General features: G+C 43.7%; 1 protein-coding gene across 2 annotated transcripts in view; it reads right to left on the bottom strand.

The window, feature by feature from the left end:
- Positions 1–22,794, bottom strand: part of RARB (retinoic acid receptor beta) — a gene marked incomplete at its 5' end in the record, with an annotated part of 187,494 nt that extends 164,700 nt beyond the window's left edge. For both annotated transcript variants that reach the window (XM_084306862.1, XM_084306864.1), the window contains one exon: positions 22,617–22,794. In XM_084306862.1, coding sequence (XP_084162988.1) covers positions 22,617–22,794 — 178 coding nt within the window. The remainder of the gene's footprint in view (positions 1–22,616) is intronic.
- Positions 22,795–24,924: the final 2,130 nt, after the last annotated feature.

Below are 24,924 nucleotides of genomic sequence, written 5' to 3'. Positions count from 1 at the left end.
ACTAATGGAAATCAACACAGTATTATGGAAAAGAAGTCTTATCACATAAACTTGATATCATTACAAGTATGTCTGGCCAAACTATTGGGGAAATAATACACTTGAACTACTGTACATTAGTTTTATATGACATTCCAATTAAAAATTATCAGCAGACATAATCAATGGGGAAAAAAAAGATTAAAAGTTGGCTGACCTGTCTCAAAAAGCAATTGTAAATGGGGAACTATCAGTAATTACAGACATTTCCAAGGCATTGTCTTAATCCAATGCTGCCCAAATTCTATCAGTAACTGGGGGAGAAAGTTAGTAACGCTAATAACGTCACTGATAAAGGTTTCTGAAAGAACAGCACTAGGTAAGCAAACACGAGGCCAGACCAGATGCAGGGAGTTAACCATGATAACAGATAAAGTAAGCTCTACTTGAAATAAGCAGCATCCCAGAATCACCTCATTTCCAGCTCACACATCTAAAGATAAAAAACATAGGTCACTCAGAGAGAACATGGGATGGCCTTGGAAAGCTGTGGCTCAAAGGAGTTTATGGTCGTTGTGGCTGACCAGCTCAACATACACCCACCATGCAGCCCAGTCACAGAGAATGCCATCTTTCATGTACAGAAACTGGAACAGAAAGTAGATCCTAGTGACTGTGAACAGCTTTAGTGAAGAATTTATTGAATACTGAAGTTTCTGATACCCACTTTTTAAAAAGAAACTTGACCGGTTGGAAATGTCACAGAAGACAGCAAGAACAATGACCTTTGCTCTGGGCATCCTGTCGTATTTTGAAAGAGCAGCAAATGCCTGTCTAACGTTGTTGAAGAGGAGGAGAGATCAGAAACACCTCCCATCACCTGGAGGAAGAATCTCAGCCAGGCACAGCAATGAAAGCTTGAGTGGGAAGCCTAAGAACACACCAATGGATGAAAATGAAACAGAAATTACACTTCTCACCCCATCTCCTCTAATACCAGCCTTTTTATCTAACCTCTTTTCATGGTCTGGATTCTGAAGAGCAGAAGGAATGAGCAGGAAGAGAAGGCACTGGGAAGGACAATGCGACGTGTACTAGATGATGCAGCTAATCAGACCTGAGTGCTGATACTACAAACAGCAGGGCATTGATGGTGCCCCTCAGATAAGCAGGAAAGCTTTCTTACCCAGCTATTTGACAATCCTTTGCCTAAGGCATCAACATACTCTTCAGCCACAGAATTCAATCCCTATCCATAATGAAGACAAAAAAAACTATGCATGTGCATGCACTGACTGGTGAGGAAGCTCAGAGCAGTTTGTACCCTCAACTTTCTTTTTCCAGAAAATTTATTTGCACTGTTGAGCAATTCTTTTGATGAAAACCCTGTAATTTATTTTGCCTTCCAAGGCAGAAACGTCAGCACCCCCTAGGCAGACAGGGTCCAGAGATTCAGAGGAGTTGCTATCTAGCCACAGCCACGTGGTCTGGTTTTGGTCACCCAGTAAAATGGGCTCTTTACAACCAATTTGGCCATGAGGACCTTGATTTTCGCCATCTTTTATTATGTTCTCCTTGTGGATGACTGATTGTCTACTACCCTCAACCACCACAGCAGTAGCTCTTCTCCCTTTGCTTCAAACACGTTCTGTGAACCAAAATACACGGCAACACAAAGTATGATGCAGTTCGTTAGTAACCATATAGATCCAATTTTGACATAAGAAGTCTCACATATACTTTCCAGCCTATTACCTAAACATTTCATGGGCGCCACTGCTCAGATAATTACTCCGTCTTTCCTTGCAGGTGGCTCCACATCTGGTTTCATCAGACAGCCAAGGAAAGGATGAGTTAAGCCCAAGAGAATCACACCTGCCACTACAAAGTCAAAGCCAGAACTGGGCCAGCCCCTATTTCATCTTTTCAAACAGTCCTGCATGCCTAAAAACATCCTAAAGACACGAATACTACATACCTTCTCTGCTCCACTGCAGGCACACAGAATGGCTTCCCGTGGCATGAATTTCATCAGCAAATACTTAAATTCTCAGGCCTTTCCAGTCACTGGCCCTTCATGCACTTCTGCATTTTCTCATTTGCTTTGCTGCACGCCCCCTTTGTGGATATGAAGCGCTCTTCCAAAGATAGGGGAAAAACAAGTCACCTCTTCTCTAAAATACTGATCTATTTATCACTCATGCTTTTGACAGCAAAGACGTGGAGGCACAGCAAGTCAACGTGAAGAGCACCGTATTAGGGGATGAAAGTAAAATGTTTAGAAAAACTTCTACAAGTAAAGGGGACAGAAAAATACGAGGTTATACCCAGACATGTGAACAGAACAAATATACCCACGGGGCATCCAGTGATGCAAACAGGAGGTAGACGTAGCAGCTGGAGAATGCAGCAACTGAATCTATTTAAAATAAGTCTATTAAAAAAAGTCTACAAATAACCACAACACTTAACGTTGCTGCTAGCATGTCCCACCGCTCCAGCCCGGAATTACTCTTGCAGACCTGTTGGCTGTGTGTGACTGAACAAAACGTCCCCTTTTCCTCTACCCTGACCTTGTGGCTGCTAAATCCCATCTCTCCACGCCAGGTTTGGTGTTCATCTGACCACATGGCAAGGCAGCCTGGGGATCTAAACCGGCAGAAAGCTTTTCAATTTAATTTTTCCTTATTTTTGGTAACCTAGCTTTCCACCAGTTTGCTTCCCTGCACTGCCTTCTCCCCAGGGGACGAGAGGGGCACCGAAGGAAGGGAAGCAGCAGCAGCACCAGCTCTCACCGCAGCTGCTGGCCCAACCACTAGCACAGCCACAAGGCGAAAGCTCGCCCTTGCTTCGCCCGAGAGGCTGCGGCAGCCCCCGTTTCCCAACAGTGTCACATTCATTGCCTCACAGAGCATCCTCTGAATGAGGATACGCTACGTTTTTGAGTGATCGGTCAAACCTAAACAATCAATTACATCTTTTGTCAAAACTGTTTACTCTTTCACACTGTGCCGAAGTCATTAAGGACGAGCACCAAGCAGGACTGGTTATTTATCCTCCTCCTCTTGCCCCGAAAGGGAATTAATCTTAAACTTTCCATTTAATGATCTCAATAAAGACTCACTGTAAATGACAGCAGGCTGCACTGACAAATATTTAAAAACAGAGGGGCCTTTGAATGACAGATTTTAGCAACACAAAACTGTTCCTCAACACGTGCATCAAACGACACCAAATGTCGGCGGAAGGCGAGGTTAAAAAATGTGCTGCCTGCCACTCAAGCGCTACAGCGAGCACGTTGCAATTAGCGAGCTCCGCAGCCTCATTCAGCCGGGGAAGAGTGATGAAGTGAAAGGAACGGATTCAAAAGCAACTCTTAACAACGCCGGCCGACGAACCTCAGGTTCTCGGAGTGCCTACAAAGAAAACTCAAAACCCTTCCGCCCGAGGTAATTAATAAGCTCGCCGTGAGGCCGCCCCTCGGGAAGCGTGCCAGCATCCCCACGCCGCACACTGAGGTCTGTGGCTGCTTCTGGCACTGAGGGCACGTCAGATGAGCCCAGGACAATCACTTAAAAACACTCTCAGGGCACTGAATGAAGCTGCAGCGGAGGGGACAGCAATTTGTCAAAGCACAGCACCCCGGGCAGACAGCACATCCCTTGCCCTGTCCCAGCCCTGGCTCTCAGCAAGCTCCTGCGCCTCACTGCCCCGCGCCACACTGCCCTCTCCCTGCACCCCAAATCAAGCTGGGCTTTCACACACGCTTTGCCAGGATGTTTTAAGCTCTGTTCAGGTGGCTTCTACAGAAACTCAAGAGGGAAGACGGGGTTTCGGTGTTCAAACCCTCTGCTGAGGGCATGGAGACCCTCTTCCATTTCAGCAGACCTCAGCCGGTGCCGTTTGTATACGTGGGATGTTTCTCCCTTCCCCTCCCCTCCAGAGGCAAAAAGCAGAGCCTATTTTCGTGTACTTTCAGAACTCTTAAAAACATTCAATTTGAAAAACAGTGGAATTTTTATCATTTTCCCTTCATTTCCACCTCTCCCTTCCCTGGATCTCTGTACACCAGAGCGAAGCTGACAGCTCCCCCCAGCAAGGAGCCCCGCTGACGGCCATCATCTCATTCATATGCACACTCGGAGCACTATAAATCTGCTCAAATATCATCCCTCCCCCGGGGCAATGTTTTTCTCCCCAGAATATCTCCATCACGAGCTGCAGAAATTTCTCCTTCTAATTAACTGGCGGGTTCCAAATACCACCAGCTGGAACCACAGAGCACAGCTCAAGAGCTGAAGGCGCTGAAAGTGGTTTGGAGGAGGAGGCTGGTACCTATTGTTTCTTTGCCTTTTTGCCTTTTTTTTTTTTTTTAATTATTTTTTACCCTTCACTTAACAGCCAGCACGTTGAAAACTACCGGGCCCTTTATCAACACCTGACTGGACAGCGGATAATCCATGAACTGAGTGAGCTGAAACTCCCTGAGTTTGAGCGAGCACAACTCTTTTTTTTCTGAGTGAGCACAACTCTTAGCTGGTACTGCTGCTGGACGTGTCACATCGCATTGCTTCTGGCGTGTTGGGCTGGTGCCTGAGTCACTGCACGACCTGCTGAAGGAACAGAGCACAACCCAAGCAACAGGGCACACCGGGAAGGTGAAAAACCACCCGCGCCGCTGGTGATGGACTGCCCACCAGTGATGGGGATGCAGCTAATTCCTTGCCAAAGACGACGACAAAGTTCACAGAAGGTCAAGGTGCATGTGCAGAGTTTAATAATCTATTAACATAATAACCTGTCATACATGACTGTGCAATAAGCTGACGGGATCTGCCAGAAACACTTCGCTTTGCAAACAGTATTTAGAGCAGGGCTTGATTCATTGCGCTGTCTGTGTACACGGGGAAGGGCGGCGTGTCTCTAACAAGAATCTAAAGCATGAGTTGAGCAGCTCTAAGGTAAAAAAACAAAGCAGCAGCCACAGCAGAAAATTAAGGTAACCAACTTTGTAAGTTTTGTTGCTGGAAAATATTTGTCAGGGCTGAATTCAGGCACACTGGGAAAGAGATCCTGGTTTCAGAGCAGCTTCACACAACAGCATGGAAATGAAGTGGCGATTTTAATCTTGAAACTGTAAACATCCCAAAGATCAACTCATTAGAGCGATCTCTGCCTTCAAACTCCCGCCTTCTTGATGAACAGCCTTTGTTTTTATTGCATTTTGCTTATTTACTGCAGGTGACAAGGCTGATCTTCGTTTTAATTTACAACCAAAGGCAATTATCACACGGCCATCTTGCTGGCACCCAGGAGAGAGTGACCGGCTCTGCTCTGCTGCTGATGTTCAGGCAAATCTTCCTCCTCCAGCTGGATGTGCCTTACCACGGAGGAGCTGTGCTGTGACAGCGGCCACGCCGGCCTCCTGGAGAGCAAGCTGGGACCTCTGGGAGCCTCCCCGAGCCTCAAGGAGGAACTTCAGAAAGAGCAGGTCTGTGTTACTCACAGCACTACCAGGGACTCCAGCATTAAAGACGGGGTGATTTGTGATGATGATCTTAACCTAGCACCACTAAAAGAAATAAATTAGTTACTGTCTTTTAGGGCCATTCATACTTTGCCCAAATAAGGCTTCAAGAAAGTTACAACTGGAATTCTTTTGGCTTGGGGTACTGCTTTTGCTGCCTAAATAAGCCGATAGAGCACTTAACCAGTAAAAGAATAATGACGCCAGCAAAGTGCTCCCAGTGTTATACCAACACGAGCATGCTTTGGATCCGTACAGTGAAAACATCATGAATGAATGAATCAAGCTATAGCAGTAAAAATCTCCGTTTTGCCACAATAACAGAGGTTCACAAGGTGCTCCTGTGAATACAGTTCTGTTGTCATACTTCTTTACCTCACTGACATAGGTATGCAGGCAGCAGCATTTGGTAAAGACCTCAGAGGAGATTTACAGGGGGAAAGAAAAAAAAAAAAGAGTAGTGATGGACAAGTCCCGAGAGGGCTGCAATCATGCTGCTCAGTCCAGTCATACAGTAATACTAGAGAACAAGAAGCAAAGCAAAGGGAGGCCAAATTTTGCTTGACCTACACAAGAGATGTCCCTTCCTTTTGCTGAGGTTTTTCTGTGACTGGGAAGTTTGTTTGCTGGTTTGTTTGTTTTTTAGACAATGTGTTCAACTTTTCAGCATCAGAAACGCGGTTCCTAAAGGAATACGCTTATCCAGCAATGTGGTTGTGAAAGCACAATAAAGTTCAGACTCCCTTTAAGTTTCCTTGCCTTGCACCTGTGAATTGGAAGCATCTAAAATCCCTCTAGAAAATACTGCCCCTGTACAAGCCACATTTCAAAAATCTCTATTCTATAGCTTATATTTTGTCCAGTCCTACTGCAGTCTCACTGCGTGTCCTGAGGAGCAGTGTGGTCCTCGTGTTGTTCCTTGGACCTTGCAGCTGCGTGTCTCCACGTGGCAGCCCCTGGAACTGACGAAACCCGTGTTGAGGATCTCTCAGCATCACCACGGTGGTTCAGAAGCATGAGTGAAGTCATCCGATTCCCTTGCACACCGAAGTAAATCTTGCACTTGAGACAACTCCTGTGGGAAGGGTTGTTTGCTATAGGATCTTGCAGACCAAAGGAAATCAATGGGTTGATACAGGAAATGAGGGTGTGTGGGGTGTGTGTGTGTTTTTTGACAGAGCGCTTTTTAAACATATTTATCTTAGCGCACGTGACCGAAACCTGAAGGTACATCAGGATGACAGTGGAAAAATCCTTAAAACTGCAAATTTTGGCACCAAGTTTTCCTAACTCCCCCCACCAAGAATTATGTTACAGGCACTCGTGTAGAGAGATTTACGACTTTCTCTTCGAGCCCCCCAGCCATCCATCTAAAGAATCAATTCCTGCTACTTCCAAGCAGAAACGCAACCCAAGACAGACCGAATACGCCTCTTTGAAAATACAGTCACAAAGCCAGGGTGTACAGAAGGTATCCTCCATTAACATAGTTATGAAACGGGGAAGCCACATCCATCTTTACCAACATGTTTTGCCTTCGCTGATGCTGTTTTGAAACAACACAAGGACTGAGAGACCATTTTCTTACCGAGTAGCACCATACTTGGAGCAATACATTACTGGTGGGACTCCCCTGATGATGTATTACACTAATGCATCATTAGGATGATGTTTTGCACCGATGATATATTGCAGTGCACCATAATGAGAGCAATAGCTCACTGGGTGCATAATCCTGCCAGGAGCTGTGCGCCGGCAGCTCTCCGACTTCATTTGCAGCTCAGGGTGTCCAAGGCTGAGATGGATTAGATCCTCAGCTCCGCACGGCGTAAGGGATGGCACAGCCAGGGAGGTGCCAACGCCCAGGTGGATGCTGCTAATTGCAGGACACACCGTACGGTATGCTAATAGTGAGGTACACATCAGCATCACGGCTTTACACCTGCGCAAAACACCTTCCGACCACAAGAATTTGCTGCAGGCAGGGCTGCTGAGGTTGCTTATCCTTATGTTTGCCTGCAGCAGCCATGCTAGGAGACCCTTTGGTAGCACACAGCTTTGAGAAAAATATTTGGCCTGAGTTTTCCATGCCAAACGGCTGTTCCAAGGAGGGGGAAAGTGGGGGGAAGAGGGAGGCTGTTTGCTTTAGATCAGTAACTTCAGTGAAATCGGTTCTGTTCAGCTGTTTCTATGAACCAGACTCAGAAAAAAGCAGGCAGTTTTGCCAACAATGAATGATTCTGGTGACCTTTCTTCTGACCTGTTTTTAAAAGCAGAGCTATTTGATCTGCATGAAATTTTAAAAGACCTTTGCACTATGATCAGTGTCACTGACAAGAAGGCAACATTTTAAGATTCGTGAACTATTCGCAGTAAGGCCATACACAATGTTCAAAGGGAGGGCAAACCAATACATAAACAAGGAATGAACAAGCCAGTTTGGATAATACACCAACTTCTCCTCCAGTCTCTCACAAAAGCATTAACATTTACAACTAAACCACAGCTTCATTACTTATTTAGTTTTCATTTCAATACCTTTGGGGTTCTTGACCAAGTCTCCAGGCACACACACGCACGCAGAAATATACCAAATATCCTGCCTGCGATTTCCAAACTCATGGATTTATTCAGTTCTGAAAAGCAACAGTATTTTACACAACTACCTAATGTGCTCTGCAGGGCTGGCTCCCAAGTCCTCCTAAATAACAATCATCCAGGCTGGACAGACCAGACTCTACAGGGAACATTAGCTTCTCCGATCACAAATTCAGAAAAAAATAAATAAAACTGGCTTTCATAACTTTCTCCTGACAACTGTAATTGAGAAACCACAGGGTATTTAATGGATCAGAGCAAGCACAGCCACCTCAACTAGACAAATGATGAGTTAATATCAGATTTTTTTCTTCACACGTAGCCTTTCAGACGGCACGAGCTAGAGGGCTCTACCTCGCACATGCTGTCTCCAGCCAGCCTAACAAACAGGTTGGGAACACAGAGGGAAGACTTGCATCTTCACTTCTTTATTTTCTCCAATGAAAATAAATTAATTTCCACACGATTATGCCGGATGAGCATCATATGACCGGGAGAGTAGCGTGACTCGGGGCAGAAGGGCCGTTCTCTCCCCATCGAGAAGGCAGCACGCTCTGTAAGACCAATGCCAAAAGAAGGGACCCCACCTTCCAGCTGGAGGCACAGACAAAGCAAACAGCTCTGCTGTCCCAAAGCCTGGGGATGGCAATGAAGACTCAGCCCTTAAGCAAGTTGGAAGAATAAAAAAAAAAAGAAAGAAAGAGCAGAATGGATTCATGCATTTCCTCCACAATGCGCCCATGTAGGGGCCAACCACATTCTGGCCATAAATTCTCTGGCACGGGAGCATTATACCAAGTGAAAGGAATGTCTTTCCATCTGTGTATTTCCCCTAAGGCGCTCACTTGATAATGAAACCAGTTAAGGTCTTTGGGTTCACAATGTTATTATAGGCGGATAATATTTTGTTTGCAGCAGAGCCTGAAGAACTCCTAAGTAGCATATTACAGGCACTATACACCTGTTAAGTCATGGTGTTTCTTCTGTAAGTGGACAAATCTGTTTTAGCCATCTCCAGAGGTCTTCCGCTCACAGTTAATTATGAAGCGCTGACTGTACTCATTTCCTGATCTTAAAGGGAATCTATAACAAATTTATGCCACAGGTGAAGCCTGGTCCCTCTGACCCTCAGAAATCCCAGCAATACTTCTAATGGCCCTGGCTGCCCTCCTTCCCCCCGCTCTCCCGGCGGCTGTGCTCCAACACAAACCCTGCACAGACAATAACAGGCTATCAGGAAGAAAGCACACGCTTCTCACGGGCTGACCGAGCCTAATATTTTAGAAAATTAGTTATCACAAACACATCTGAACACACACACACACACACACACACAAAGTGGCATGGGTGGCCATCCAAAGGGCCTTCTGATGAGGCCTGTGGTGAGCACCAAGATGGCGGGGCCTGGCTCACCACAGCCAGTGATGCCCAGGTGCAGAACCAGTGGGCACTGCAGGGGGATTTTGTTCACCCTCTGTGCAGGCACCCACTGCTCCACAGGGGACTACGAGCCTCCAAGCAACACCAGGAATTGTTTTGTGTACAGAGAGAGCCATGGGGTCAGGAAGAAGTTTGCCCCTCGTTTAATTCTCAACTCGTGGGAGCCACTTTCACCCTTTGATACGTATCCCAGCACACGATTTTGATCAAAACCAAAACCGTGTCTTGTACAGTACAAGATAATCTGAAATCAGGTCAGATAAGATAAGCATTCTGGGGAAAAAGATAAGGAAAAGAAGTCCATCCTAAAAAAAAAAAAAAAGGCTGCTTTGTTCTGAGAAACTGTTCTTCACGCTTCTTCTAACAGGCTCATGTCTGATCCCAGGCACAAGTCCTTGGAAGTAGGTCTCCCTGACCTTAGAGGCATACGTTAGGTCAGTGGTTCCCAACTTTCCGGACCAATAGACAACGATCAACATTTCTCTCAAATCGTCAGACACGCTTAGCGTCAACCTTCCGATCTGAAACCCGGTGAAGGTGACATGACTCAGCAGAGTGGCTCTAACTCTTTCTCTGTTACTCCTAGAGATGACCTGCGCTCTGCAGACCACAGATGAAGACCTCCAACCTCAGCTGGTTCATCTCAGAGAAACTTTGAAAACAACTTCTTTCACCAGCTCCCTTATTTACAAGTGCCTTTATACCAAATACTCAAACAACACCTATCTCCTGTGTCACCATCCAGGTTCAACCTCCCTTCCCAGACCAATCTTTTCCCCTTTTCCTGGATACCAAGAACAAGCCCAGCCTTCCTAGAAACACTTCTGCATCCCTCTCACTGCAAAGATAGCACCTTCCTGAAGGTGCGACCCTCCTACATTGAGGATAAACACAAAGCAATGTCTCTAGTAAGAAAAGTGGGAATAGAAGTGTTTTCTGTAATTATATACATACATTTGTTTGCTTTGATATTGGAGGAAAGCACAGAAAAACACCACAAAAATCACTTTAAAGAGAGACACAACTAGACAACTTGTGATAAGATTTAAAGAAAAAGACGAATTGAAGAGCTCTTGGGTAAAGGCAGGTGGAGTGGGACAGGTGCACTTGCACCTGAAACTACTTAATTCCTTGTGTTGTTGCACATTATTGTATAGCTCTTTGACCACCCCAGACAAGAGACCTGACCCCAGCAGTACATTTTTCTTCCAGAAAGAAAAAAAAGCTAGACCCCAAAACGTGTTCAGTGAATCCAGCCAGAAAGGAGAGACATTAACAGCAGGGAATCTCTGCAGAACTTCAGTAGAGTGGTTTTAACAACTTTGTTCAGCCCTTCAGAAACATTATCTTCCAAAAGAAGTCTACCTAACAGGGACACGCATTCCTTATCATTTCATTGCTTTCGTGTCGGGACTGTAACTGCGGAGAGTTCTGGGCAGTATAAGATGTTTCACGGACCAGACGTGACTAAAAAATGGATTATCAAACAGCATCTAGGGAGAAAAAAAATGCACATATCTCACTCTGCATTTTAGTGATAACGCTCTTCCTGTGTACAGTTCATGATGTTTGCAAATTCTGGGTTATCCAGTGTATATTTTCAGCACTGTCAGAAAGGCAACAACACATACATTAAGAATGCTTCATGGTTTTGACAGAAGTTTGGCAGAAACCCGTTTTAAGCTGCCCTTAGTAGTGACTTTTCCTATACATGCACAGTGTTGATGGACTGCCTCGTTCAGGCTTTTACCTTTGTTATGGAACACTTTAGCTATATCTTGGCTGACAAATAAAAATTCTTTGGTTATTGGGAAAAAAAAAAAGTGAAATGGGGAGTATTTCCCATATAATACTTCGGTACTTATGGATTTGAACAAAATTGAGCATTTTCTCTGACTTGAGCTATTGCTGTATGTTTTAATTTACTTTACCAAATACCTTATAACAACAGTTCGCAATTTTTACTGCAAGTAAATACAATTACCTATTCTTAAAATCAAAGATATTGCAATATGTTTTCACCAAGTTCGTCCAAGTAACTACATATTAAAATGGCAAACATCCCTTCAAATAACATCCTGGCAGAGCTTGCTTCTTCTGCAAGTAATAAAAGCGGATGAGAGCAAATCGTGCTCCAAGATGTTTGGCTGCAGCGGTATGAGACAGTTGATGTGTTCCAAATGTCTGTCAGATTACTTAGCAAAACCAACCACTGTTAATCAATAGTGAAATCTTTTTCTTTGTGGTTTAGCTACATTTCTGTTTTTGTTAAACAGAAGAAAATTGCCAATTAGGTGGACTCTGCTGGACCATGCAGCTCAGGGAAACAGACTGTCAAACTGACTGGCTTAGTTAAGAGTTAAGAGGACGCAGTTCAATTGAAGTTCAATTACGATACTTAATCGATCACTGACTGCACATGCAGGTTTGGTGAACTAAGCTGCAGCATCTTACCCTTGTTTTTTACAATAATCACATCAGCCTCCGCAGTCTGCCCCATTTTTAAGCATTCAGACTTTTTTTTTTTTTTTTTTTTTTTAAAAAGCACCACGACAAGATTTGCATTCGAGGATGTGAGCATTTATTCACCTCAAACGTTTGGCTCAGAAGTCACGTCCCTTTTCTCTTACTCTTCATACGCCTGTCTTTTTTTGATTCTGAACTACTTGGAACAGAGATTGCATCTCCCTCTTTGTTTGGAAATTCTCTAGCAGTTTGTGCATTGCAGCAGTGTAATAAATAAAAAGTAATAAAAATGCTAGGAAAGTCCTTAGAAAAGTCCATGTTATTTTTACAATTACTCATGCTGTCGCTATTTTGGAAACAATGCCAGGAAGATCTAGAAGGGGACTTATAACAGTTTCTGTAAGAATATGCAATCGAAATGATGATGTTACCAAAAGCAAAATGTTTTGCAAGGTGTACAGCTTCTCATGCTGCTTTTTCAAGTGCTTCTAACAGATGTTCAATTTCAAGTGGTCTGCAGATACCAATAGGCTTATAGTTCTGCATGAATCGGAGCAGCAGATGTGCCCTGCATTATGTTTTGCTATTCCCTTTATGAATTGATATGTCACCCCGTGGGTTTATAGCTAGTTAATTTCGCAATGACATCACTATTTCTATATTTTTAATGATTCTCGCAGGATTTAATTTCTCAAATAACAGAACTCTTGATCCTGGAATTGCAATGTGAAAGCAATATATAATAAACAGATTTGTTTACATGATACAGTCCTATTTCCCTCCAAATGCCTTCGCTGATAGCTTTTAGGTAATGCTGGTATGCAGGTGAATTCTTCCAAAGACTGCAGATTTACAACATGGCCTCGTTTCAGGACTCCAGACTTAACGACCATGCATCTCTCCACAGGATCGTTACACGCAAACAAGCACCGCTTGCTGCTTGGAAGGAAGGAGGATAAGAAGGGAGTAAGAATAGAAACAATGGGGATTTCCACTGGCTCTGCTGTAGCCCCTGGGCACTGCCCTTGCCAGAAATCTTGCTCCATGGTGGGGCGAGTTTACTAAGTGCATGGTACCCAAATAAAACCACAGTGGAAACTGCACTGTAATTTCCACTGACTGTGACAGGGCAGCGCTCTACCTTTTGGCTTGGACACTCTCAAGCTTTGAAGGAAGCCAAGTCTTTTCTCCCTCAAATTCAGGTGCAGAGGTTCACAAAGCAGGGCCAGCCCTTGTGGGGAGCCTCTGGTAATTCCTGCGGGCTGTGCAGAGCAGGCAGCAGGACATCACCTTCCTCCCCTGGAGTATTCAGCAGCGTTGAAGGACATCCTTCTTTCTGTTTCTAAATACAGCGTGGAAAATGTGATGCTACTACAGCTATTTTTAAAGGTTCTCTAGCATTTCCTTCATGAAATATAATTTTTAGGAATTTGAAAACTGACTGGAAAAAAACATTATGAGTTGGAAAAGGTTCTAGTGAGGTACGTTATGTCAGAAAGCCTCGGAATATACCTGGACTCTTAACTCTGAGAGGTGAAAACTGCGTAGGCATATTCTTTTTCTCCCCATGATACCTCAAATTATATTCCCAGATTACTGCAAATATAAAAATACATCTTCACTAAAAGCCAGCTTTCTCAAAGCATTACAGACTTAAATTTATGGAACAGACATTATATGCTCTTACATGCCCTTACTGATCTAGCTGAAAGACCAAGCCTTTCATTTCGGAGGAGCAACGTGGTAATTTTGGCATGGGTGAGGAACAGGGTGATCTCCAGCTGTGACCTCGGGCGGTCCCCACAGCCCTCACAGGAGCTGCGCACCCACGCTGGGCTCTGAATCCATCCTTGGGAAGGGAAGAAATGAGGGAAGTATTTCTGTGAGTTTTGCACAGCATTTCTCCTCTTTTCGAAATAAAGAACTGCATCTTTATTGCTTGCAGTTCAGATTTCTTTGAAAGAGTAAAGTATGAATGTTAGTGCAAGCCTCAGGCCAAATTTAAACATACAAAGCTCAGGAAAGCTCATGTTGAGGTCAAATCTAAATTTGACTGGCCTTCAGCACTGAGAAATGTCAAAGAACAAGCTCAGCTTGGAGGTCCACACCTATCGTTTGCATACATTAATAGCTCTCCATCTAAATCTGAGCTGTAAGCAAACATGGTGTGTATCAGGCCATAAACATCTCAAACTACTTCTGAGCTCTACAGCATATTTCTCAAAGCCATGGCATCCCACAAGTGTTCAAGAGCCACCTTCCCTCCCCTCTATTACACCAAACCAAACCCTTCCTCCCTTCAAGTCCTAATTCCATCACCTGAACTCAGCTTTTCTCCTCAAAAGCTCCCAGCGTGGACTTTCAGACCCCTCTCCCAACTCTACAGGATGAAGATCACACTCAGCATCTTCGCTCCTCCAGCGCACCTGCAGTACTTAGGCTGGCGGAGCTCACTCGTGCAGGCAGCTGGGCTTCCTGGGGGGCTCTCCTGAGAAGCAAGAGCCACCACGAACCTGCCAAGGGTGCACCTCTTGGGCCCAGCCTTCTCCGGCATGGAGGGACGCAAAGACAGATGCTGACAGAGTGAGAATGCCAGGACCGTACTGCTTCCCTCCTTCACACCCTGAGCTGCTCAGGGCACCATGCCCACGTCTCTGACACGGCAAGGGTGAGCTCAGGAGACTAAGCTGGAGGAGATGTGGTGAGACTGAGACCAGCCACCAAAAATATCTGGCCCGTTGTATTCAAGGTACGGCCGCTTTCTAAAAATGCGTTATCTAGACAAAACAGTTGAGTATCTTAGGGATGCAGGTTTGGGTTCTCTGACTATTTCTGATATTTACTCTGCCATTTCCTCTGAACGTGCGTGGTGTTTTGAAAGGAAAGGAGATTTCTGATACTTAAGGCCTGTCCTTCCTGTTTGTTGGTTTGCCCCAACCGTAGGTTTGCACGTGAATAAAACTGTTGCTTTACGTCTGATTTCAAACATGTGGCAAGGGAGAATCTAGCAGTTTTATGAGAAATAGTTACTTTTGTAGAGGGTGAGTTTGCCTTCGGGAATTTGCTCTGACTAGATTTATCACAAGTTTTTTGAACCAGATAATTTTGTTTGATAGCACATCTGGCAGCATCATAAAATCCTGACGTCCCAAGCTATTACACAGGAATTACTTTTGTAAATCATTTATGAATATTACTGATGTAGGCCTATTCTGGGCAGTAAGAAAGGAAACGGAGTGCTGAAGGACAAAGGAAGGGAAGAAGGATTCCCTACCCTTTCAGGATTCAGCAGCTAGGGTGGGCATTTATCTTCTTAAATGGGAAACATGCTGTCATTGACACAGCTGAAGAGCCCACAAAATACAAGTTGTTCCCAATACTTCTTGGACAAGCAAAAGGGAAAGAAACTCTAGACGAAGAAAACAGTAAGCCTGTCTCTCAGGATGGAAAACTGCCCTATCCAAATCTCAAATAAATCTTCTCAATTAAATGCCACATACTGCTGAAAGCATAATAAACACAAAATAGCAACCCAAAAATGAATAAAAGGAGGAACATCTGCATCACGGCCAGCACTGGGGGGCCAGGAGAAGGGGTAGATTTACAAAACCTCCCCAACGACTCGTCTTTTGGGCACCGCAATGTGACTGAATGGAAACTCTCCGTGTAATTAAAATAACATGATTAGGTTTTCTTGAACTGTCGTTGCTGAACGTATACCTCCAAATGGAAACCTGGCAAGCCGTGAGCTGATGTGCACTGTTAGCATCATGAACTGTCGCCCGATTAACGATTTCGGAGGCCTGCGCCTACTGATGTGGACTGGAAACACAACACTCGCTCTGCAGACTCGCAGCACTGTTACCCTGCCAAACTTCAGGTCTGGCATTATATTCCTTCCGAGAGGTCGGCCGCGTATTTCATATGTGATGGATGAATCCACACCAGACACACAGTCACGGGGTGGAGGGTGTAAATCTCATGAAAAAAAAAGGAAGGGGGCTGTAAAGCCTGCAGGGCAACAGCGTGGTCCCCCAGTACAAGCCAGTGTGGGGACTGGAACCAGCCCTCCACTGCTCCTCGCCAGCTCCCCAGCGCTGGGAGTGCCGGCACGTTATTTGTGTTGGGCCACAGAAGAGGAAAAAGGTCGTTAGCAATACTACACTGAAACATATTTCCAGCCTTAGGTAAGACAGCATTTTGTTGGGGAATTTCCTTGCTCCGGGGCCCATAACGAGGGAAGGAGCGATTCTCTGACAGGCCTTATTCAGCTTCCAAGCGCGAGGCTCTTCCAGACCATAGCAAATCTAGGAGCGAGGCGCAGAGCAATTACAGCGCAGATGCCAGAATGACACGATCCGCTCCCCGTGCGAGAGCAGGGAGGTAGGCAGTCTCCACATTCAGCGTCCTCCCAGGAAGCAAATTCCTGCCTTTACACACCCAGAACTGATTTCTTTCAGATGAGCAAGCTGCCTGCTCCAGCCCAAAGAGCGGTGCATCCGCACGATGCCGAGGACTCACCTCCAGGACGAGCTCCCTGCTGCGTTCAGCACAGGGGTGCTCCCGTGTACTTCAGAAAGTGGCAGGGCTGAACTGGGTTCTAACACACCTGAACGATGCGCTTCAATTGCTGACAGCTTCTGGTTAATTGCAATCAGAAAGTGATAATGTGATACAACTTCATTAATCGAAGAAGTATGGACGCTTCCAAGCTACAGAAAGAAGCCAACCAGGAGAAAACGAACATAAAATAATAACGATTGAAATAATAAAAAGCAAACAGAAGAACTGAAAAGCAACAGTGGTTTCTAAGGTCGTGAATGATAACTGCAGGGGATCATCTGGACATTTCTCCTCAGTCTTGCCAGCATGAGGCAACGCTGGCTGTAGCTGAGAAACCTGATATTCATCTTGTATTTATCCCCCTCTCTGAATGCAAACACATGTTCGCTCTTTGCAATAAAGATGTGCAACATGTGCACTGGACAGGTAAAGAAACCTTAAAAGCTAACCTGTTGATTGCAGACGTGTAAGTGACTATGCAGCAAGCCTTCCTAAGGCAACAGGACTGGGAGGGAGGGAGGACATGGGGCAAATAAACAAAATAAGAAGAACTTAGAAGGCAAGAAAAAGCTCAGTGCAATCCAGCAAGAGAAGTTCTTTACAAGGGTAATTTATGTATTTTTTTTTTTCCTAATTCAACTATTATTATTTTGGACTATTCCAGAGATTCAAAGAGTGATGAGGGTTGTTTTTTTTGTTGTTTAATTAATTAATTTATTTTTTTTTTAACTCCAATACAGACAGCATTTGCCTCTAACTGTGCCAGCTGAAGAAAGTCCATCATGTATTAACCATACTCCAACCTCCAACAGAAATATTCCCCATCTTGTGAAGTAAAGTGAGATGTGGGAGTCCTTGACCTTATAAGTAATTAAGGGAAACAGAGACATTCTTGTTTTTATTAGAGAGACACTAAACTATTTGAAAATAATTTGAATAGCTGGAGAATTAGTGTATTTGCCTGTTCATGAGTAGTGCAGATAGTTTAGAGTTCTCTTGGGGGCAACACATCGTAATGAATATCTGCTATTCATATTTAATGCAATCTGCCAAAGAGTGCTTTTGGGAGGACTTTCTGTGTCAATATAATGATTAACAACAGAACTGGAAAAGCAAATGAATTCCTGCAACGGGTGGGGCTGGCAAAAATATCTTGCAGTACTACACCAGGAACACTGGATTTGACTGTACTTTTAATGATACCAGTGGAAAATCCATTTCCCAAGGAAAAAAAAAAAAAGCAAGCAATGTTTAAGTTGTAGTTCAAGTGGTAAATAACCAGCAGTAATGGAAGGCAAAACAAAACAATTCCAGCAGAAAACAATGCTGAAAACCACAATCTGCCTAGCCTATGTCTGAAAAGCCTCAGATGCAAAACCAGCTATTAAATTAAAAAAATAGTATTTACATAGCACCACAGCACTATCCAAAAAGTAATGTCATAGCAAGCTCTTTGTCTACCTTTTCCAGATTCTCAGGTGATCTTACTTTCCATATGTTTTCTCTAACCTAAAAGACTTACATAAAAAAAAAAAAAAAAAAAAGAACAGAAAGTCCTTTATTCTTTCTTTACAATGCACTTTTAAAACACCCCAGACTAGAAAGTATGGAAAAGCTTGGCCAAAATACAAGTGACTTTAGTACTGACTTTTCTTCTTGATATCCCAAAAGCCCTCTAAATAACACATTCCAATTTTTTTACTATGTTTATTTTTTAATGCTATCTGGATGAAGCAATCTTAATAGGTTTATATCAGTTCTAGGACATCCCTGTACCATGCTCACCGCCGTCCCCTGTCCCCTTACCAAGCTACTCCTGCTCCTTGCCCCTCGCAAGCAATGAAGGCAGCACATGAGGACCCAAAGGCTCACGGGGGCAGCCTACAGACCAGAAGGTGTTGGGGACCAGAGGCAGAATACACGCTTGTTCCCACTGAATGCCACGGGCTACGTGCATCACCCAACACCAGCAGGATGCTCAATTCAAGCAGAAGGAGAACAACGGCCAAAGTGTTTTATTATTTAGTGGCTCCCACAGTGTCTGCTGCCCAGGATTTGCTTTAATTTCGTCCTGGGCACACTTGGGGGTTATGTAAATTACAGCATTAGCTCAGATTAATTTTTTTCCTCTCCGTGCCAAGGTCTCCCAGCTCACACCAACTGTCTTTTAAATAGGTTGAGTGCAGGCTGGTGGCGTTCACCGAGACAGACAGGCGTCTGAGTGACAGCAGCTCATTTCCTCCCAAATCCAGTCCTCCCTGTAGCTCCAGGACTGCTCCGAACTGTGGTTGTCTTCAACTGTGTTAAACTAGTACAATCTGACCATTTTGGCACAGAAACATTACAGAAATGGATTTTACAAGACGCTTTACCAATGGAGCAAGTGGATCCATCTGTGCTGAGGTTCGCCTGTAAAGCTGCAGCGCTGCTGCTTGCTTTGTGGCTCCATCAGCTGCACTATAAAGACAGCATCTTCCTCACTGGCAGATACACCACAATGATCTGCATGGCTTTCACATACCTTTCTCAAATTTCAGGCGGTTCTTCACTTGCTTAGGATCTTGTTTCAGGTTTTTGTTTTGTTTTGTTTTTTTTTTAATGATGTTTTGTGATTTTGTTTGTTTTGTTTTTAAACTAATCTTTATAGTCTTTCTCTAGAGATTAAGTGCGTTAGTTACAACCATGATGGACATTTTATAAAGAGGGTAGCTCTTCCTAAACTGGTATTCTCATATTTTAAAGTGTCTCCTTTACTGGTCTCTGGCAACATCAGTATCAATGCTGGCAGGATGAGACGCTTCCTCCAGGAATGACAGAGAATTGCCCATGTTAACACAATCTCCACTCACCTGAATTTCACTCAAGCAGCTTTTACTTTAACAAGTTGTGTTACAATCTTTACCAAAATTTATTTACTCCCCCTCCTCCAGGCATTTCACTCACATTTTGTGATCTTCCTATTGCAGCCGTGTAAGGCTCATGGCTTGCAGGACTTATTAAATGTGTGGTTCCTGAAGCCCAGCAGCGAGCTGAACCCTGTTGGTCTGGGCTTGGTTGTAGCAGCACCCAAAAAGCATGGGAAAGCCTCGCCTTCAGCTTCCCTCCCTGCCAGACATCAACCCAACTCCAGAGAGAGTTTTCCAGACAATACATGGAGGTTTCTAAAGGATTCAGGTGCGCGAATTACATACTCCAAACACTTAAGCAGAAAATACCATTTCTAGATAAGCTAAGCCATAATCTCCAGAGACGATCTTTGCTAATTTTTTTAATATAGAAGTGATTCCTCATTATCAATACAACTGCAGAAGCCTGCATGCCATCTGATGTCACGAGTGAAAACGCCAGCTTCGTGCTGTACGGGACAAGTAGAGCGCCAGGTAAATCAATCGGAGTTAGAGAAGTAATGATCTTCTTGACCGTGGTCTCTTCTGCTTATTCAGTGCTAATGCATAGGTCATGTATGCATAAAAGTAATATTTTTTTCATCTTCTGACCTCTTTAGCACTGTGACCAACCCTCTAATTATTAAGTATTTTGCACTATGTATCTCAGTATAAAAACAGAAGTCAAGTCACAGGGCACGGAGGTAACACCATTATTAACATCAATGAAACTAAATCACTCTGCCTCAAACTCCTGCTCTAAGTTCTCTGCGCTCACGTAATTAATACATCTCATATGCTGTTGTCTGTTGAATAGAACTGGAGATACCTACTTCAGCTGTAGATTAAGATAACCTTGTATCATGTTGCATTACGCTATCTGGCATAATGGAAAGTCGAAAATAAAGACAGTAAAATATGACAGAACGATATTATGAAAGCTTAAATGATTGTAACTTTGGGAAAAAAGCTGTTGAAAAAAGCTGCATTGTTTAAAAAATATTAGAAAGACTTTTATAGCACTCCTATAGCATAAGATTATTTCAATTGGATTTTGCACGAATGGAAAGAATGCGAAAGATAAAAAATGCAACAGCCTAAAGCATATATGGTGCATATGTTTGGCCAAATTTTGATTTTTTCAGGCATTTGCAAGCGAGATCTATATTTTTCAACTATCCATGTAAGTTCTGATGTTAGCAGAGGCCAGTCATACTGACCTCTGCCCATTGGGTGGATTTATTGTAAAAGGACAAAAAAAAATCCTCATAATGCCCACAACGAAAAAGACATGATCCAAAGCTCAACCTGCTTGCTTCCAAGAACTGGTCTCTATAATTCTAGTGACATTAACCCTAAACTTAAGAATCAGAAGTCTACAGAACTGGAAACAAAAGAGATTGTTGCTACCAAAGGTAAGCAAACAGAATAACAAAGACCAGAAGAGTCATCCTGCAGGGGACTGTGTCTGAGAAAGAGTTCTCGTGCCAGTCACCTTCCTGGGTATCTCGTAATTTTAACTCGTATTTCCAAACACTGCTGCCTTGAGTTATGCACAACCGCTGCCAGACTGCTGTGCTCAGTCAGCAGAGGAAGACCCAAAAGTTCAGTATTAGCTTCTTATTTTGTGTATCAACAGAATTTCATACTTAGTACTATTTACCCTATCTTCCCCCCAAGTCTGAGCATTAACTGATTTATTTATTAGTAACTCATCTGACACTCAGTCTTAATTCCACATGAACGACTCATACATGCAGATAAGAAAAAAAACACATACTAACCATTTATCAATGTACATTTCAAAAAAAAAAAAAGTTCCCATTAACTGATAATACTATTTCTGCAAAAAGTGAGTCTTCTTTCAGTATCAGGGGATAAATTCAGGATGGTATTCTGAAAAGTATCTAAGAATTTCTGAAAGGATTGGAAAGCCAAAGTTATTTGTAGACCTAGCTTAAGACATTTTGTTTTTCCGTCTCCAATAAAAACACTTGGCACAGTAAAGCAGGGCAAACACAGGCCTGACCTGATATACCTATTCTTGCATGTGAATGCATGAAAATTGCTTGCATTAGCTGTAGAAAACAAAAACAAACACCCACAAGCACATACACACCTTCAAGACTGCCCAGTCTTCAACTATATACATGTGCCAACACAGCCAGAATTTGTATTTAGGCAGCACAAAAACCACATCTTTACTCTTGAGAAGCTTTTTTCTTCCCCATTCACATTTGGGGATCTAACTTCACATACTTTCTATTGACTACTTCTATAACAAGTCACCTTCACCTCCCATAGGAAGCACAGTTCTGCAAGATCACTGTTCAGCCAAGATTTTTCATTCTGAACAATCACAGTAATGCGTTTAGACAAACAACTTCACAACTGACCTGCAAAGCTGTATACACTCTGGTTTTCCTCACGCGAGTCATACATTTCTGGAGATCTTCGCGGTGGATGTCTATGAGTCTATGACTACTTACAGAGTTTATATACTTGGCACGACTTTGGAGCCAATTAAGCACATATAAAACTAAGTCCAAGCAGAAAATGAGTGTTCAAAGTGATGAAAACAAACGTGCCCAGCTGATACACTCAGGAGCGCTGAAAATGTGAGACGGCTGCATGTGAAACACAACCACAAACTCAAGTTCTGCAGCCATGGGCAGCTGCTAGCTGTCCACTGGGCTGCCACACAACTGAGCTCTTCAGAAGCTACCCAGGAAGAAAGCATTTACTAACTAAACAAAGCAAAAGCAGTAGTAATTATAGTGCAACTTAAGGGAATTCTGTACTGAGGAATCATTACTGTTAATAAAACACACAATGGCTAATTTTGTGAAGTTTCTTTAAACACAGCGTGAGCTTCTGCAGATAACGCAGCAATGCAGGATATGGCAAAATCCACAGCAGGTTTTATCACCCTTGGTTTCCACAGCTTCGGTATGTCATACAGTTGCATGTTTATTTTCACAAAAACAGGATTAAGTGAAAATGGTATTTTCAAAACAAATGCACGCTCATTGCCCAAGTCAAATAAACCACAGATGGGCAACTGCAATTACTCTTAGGCCGATTTCAGAACGAACAAGCTCAGCCTTTGTTAAACGGAAAACAAAGGCTAATAAAAGCTATTAATGGCAAGCGCTTACTTGCAGGTGACGGGGTGCTGCATCCGCTAGTTGGTGGGTGGCTCTGGAGTCCATGAAGGGAAGGTAGCGACAGTCCGCCGATGACCGGAGGGAACAGTAACGGGTATGGCGCTGCTGGGTAGTGAGTCATATGTCCATTCACTGCCGGTACGGGACATGTGCGGCTGCTGGTTGTCATGTTAGTGCCTCACAGTGTGTAAATGTTACGTTGCATCACTCCAGGCCAGCAAACAGGTACTTGAACTTGGGAACAGAGGGGGCTGTCCGGCCTGCAGGTATGGCTTGCGCTGGACGGCGTGACGATGAAGAGGTAACTCACTAGATCAGGCCCGTCCTGTGCTTCATTGCTGCTTCCTGCTGCTCTTACTTCCAGGACATCCTTGCTCTGAAGACTGTGCACAAAACGCCCTCTTACTCTGAGCCCACAGTTCGGTTGTTAATGCAAATTTTTTGCTGGGTGGACAGCTGCTCTCTACAGATGCATACTGATACAGCCTGTGAGAAAAGAAAACAATATATTGATTATAACATGTACTCTATACATATACATGCACAGAAAACTCTTTTACCCCCCCCCGCTTCTTTTGTTAAGTGATTACCTATTTACTAATGTCCTACAAGATCATCTTGATGGTTACTGGGGGGTAAAATTCTCATTATACTGAAGCTAATAGCAGAACACCCATCCTTGCCCAGCGTCTTACATCAGAAGCAATTTCTGGTCAGATGCAATCTTGTTTTGGAAACTGTCAGTTTTAAAGCTTATGCATCAATAAATACCTGAAATATTGATATTGGAGGAGAAAACAACTTCTAAACAAAAATTCCCAGGTACATGAAAGCTTTCAGCTTCCCCATAAAAGTTACAAAACTAATTACACCGAGGAAGCTCTGTGCTCTGCTTCAATGTCATGTCTCAGCTGTGACATTAGGAACTGCTTCTGAAGGTGATTTGGTATTAGGTTATTAAAATACTAATTGGTTTACCAATGATTGATCTCGCAAAGGTTAGTTAGTTTATCTTATTATCACTTCAGAGATCTCACTGGTCGTTCACTCTGTTTAGCAGTGGATAGACTGCCTCCATCACCAAATAAATAAATAAAATTGATTCTCCAGCAACGTCCCCTTTTCTCCTCTTAATGATTTTCATGGCCCCTTTGTTACCTCACTTCCCCATACCTCCTGTCAAAGGTTCTGTGCTTTACTTCTGTCAAAGCCTGAATCAAGTACTCAAAACCTGCATCACCTCATCAGTGGTGGTGGGCCATGAAGCTATTTGTACCATCCTCCCGTTCACTTCAGTGCTTTTCTTCTGTAACTTAGGTTTACAAGGCAAAATTGATAACCCTGTGTTTCATACTCCTCTTTGCTCACAACTTAGGGTACTGGGGAAAACCCACAACTTCAGAAAGTTGGTTAACTGCCTCTCACTCGAGGTAAACATGCAAAAAAACCTGCCAAAACATCTACTGGTGCACCTTCTGCCAGCAATACACCGCTCCCGTGCATTGCTCCACTTGCACTCATCAACACTATCTTCAAAGTCATCCTGAACTGCAATAACTTCTTGGGGCTTCATCTGAAGGGCTGGACCCTACTGAGGGGTCCTCATTTTCTCGGTCACTCGAATGAGAACCTCAAGCTGAGAACAGGGCACTTCTTGAGCTATTTCAAACAGGGAAATTTGCTCCACCATAGCTGTTTATTTTTTCATACAGCAAATTGCTGGTCTTTTCAGAAACAATCAGTCCTGATGGCGGCCTGAGAGCTACTGGAAACACTGTAACACCACCGTATTGTGACCACTGCTCCTTGACTTCTTTCTGCCATGCTCCAGTCAAAAGTCAGAAAGCATTGCTTTCAGCTTGTGATCATTCCCCTGCATCATGGCAGGAGTCCCCAGGTTCTCACAACTCACAGTGTTGGAGGAAGACAGCAGAAGCCACACAGCAGAGCTTTACTACCCAAAACCGAGGCAGTCCGGGGCTGCTGAAAGGCTGCTTTCTGAGAGAAGGTGTTACATCCTTACAGCTGCTATGGTGAGCCAAACAGGAGCAAAATCCAACTCGTAAATGGTATTTTATTCGTGGTTCTTAGAAATTATAGCCTAAAACACAAGGCAAGATGACTTTGGAGTGTGAAAGTAAAGGCACAGAAGTGAAATGACTCGTCAAGGTCACGAAGCAAAGGCAATTCCAGCGGAGGGGAGCTACAGCAGCAGTGCTTACTATCCCTGCTGCTGCTCAGCCCACCAGTTGTCAGTACGAATTCAAATGAGCAGGTTTAAAAAAAAAAAAAAGAAGAA

The sequence above is a fragment of the Netta rufina genome (genome assembly GCF_964035555.1).
Source record: "Netta rufina genome assembly, chromosome: 2".
NCBI classification, from domain to species: domain Eukaryota; kingdom Metazoa; phylum Chordata; class Aves; order Anseriformes; family Anatidae; genus Netta; species Netta rufina.
The sequence above is the reverse complement of the archived record's forward strand: the minus strand, read 5'-3'. Positions and strand labels throughout refer to the sequence as shown.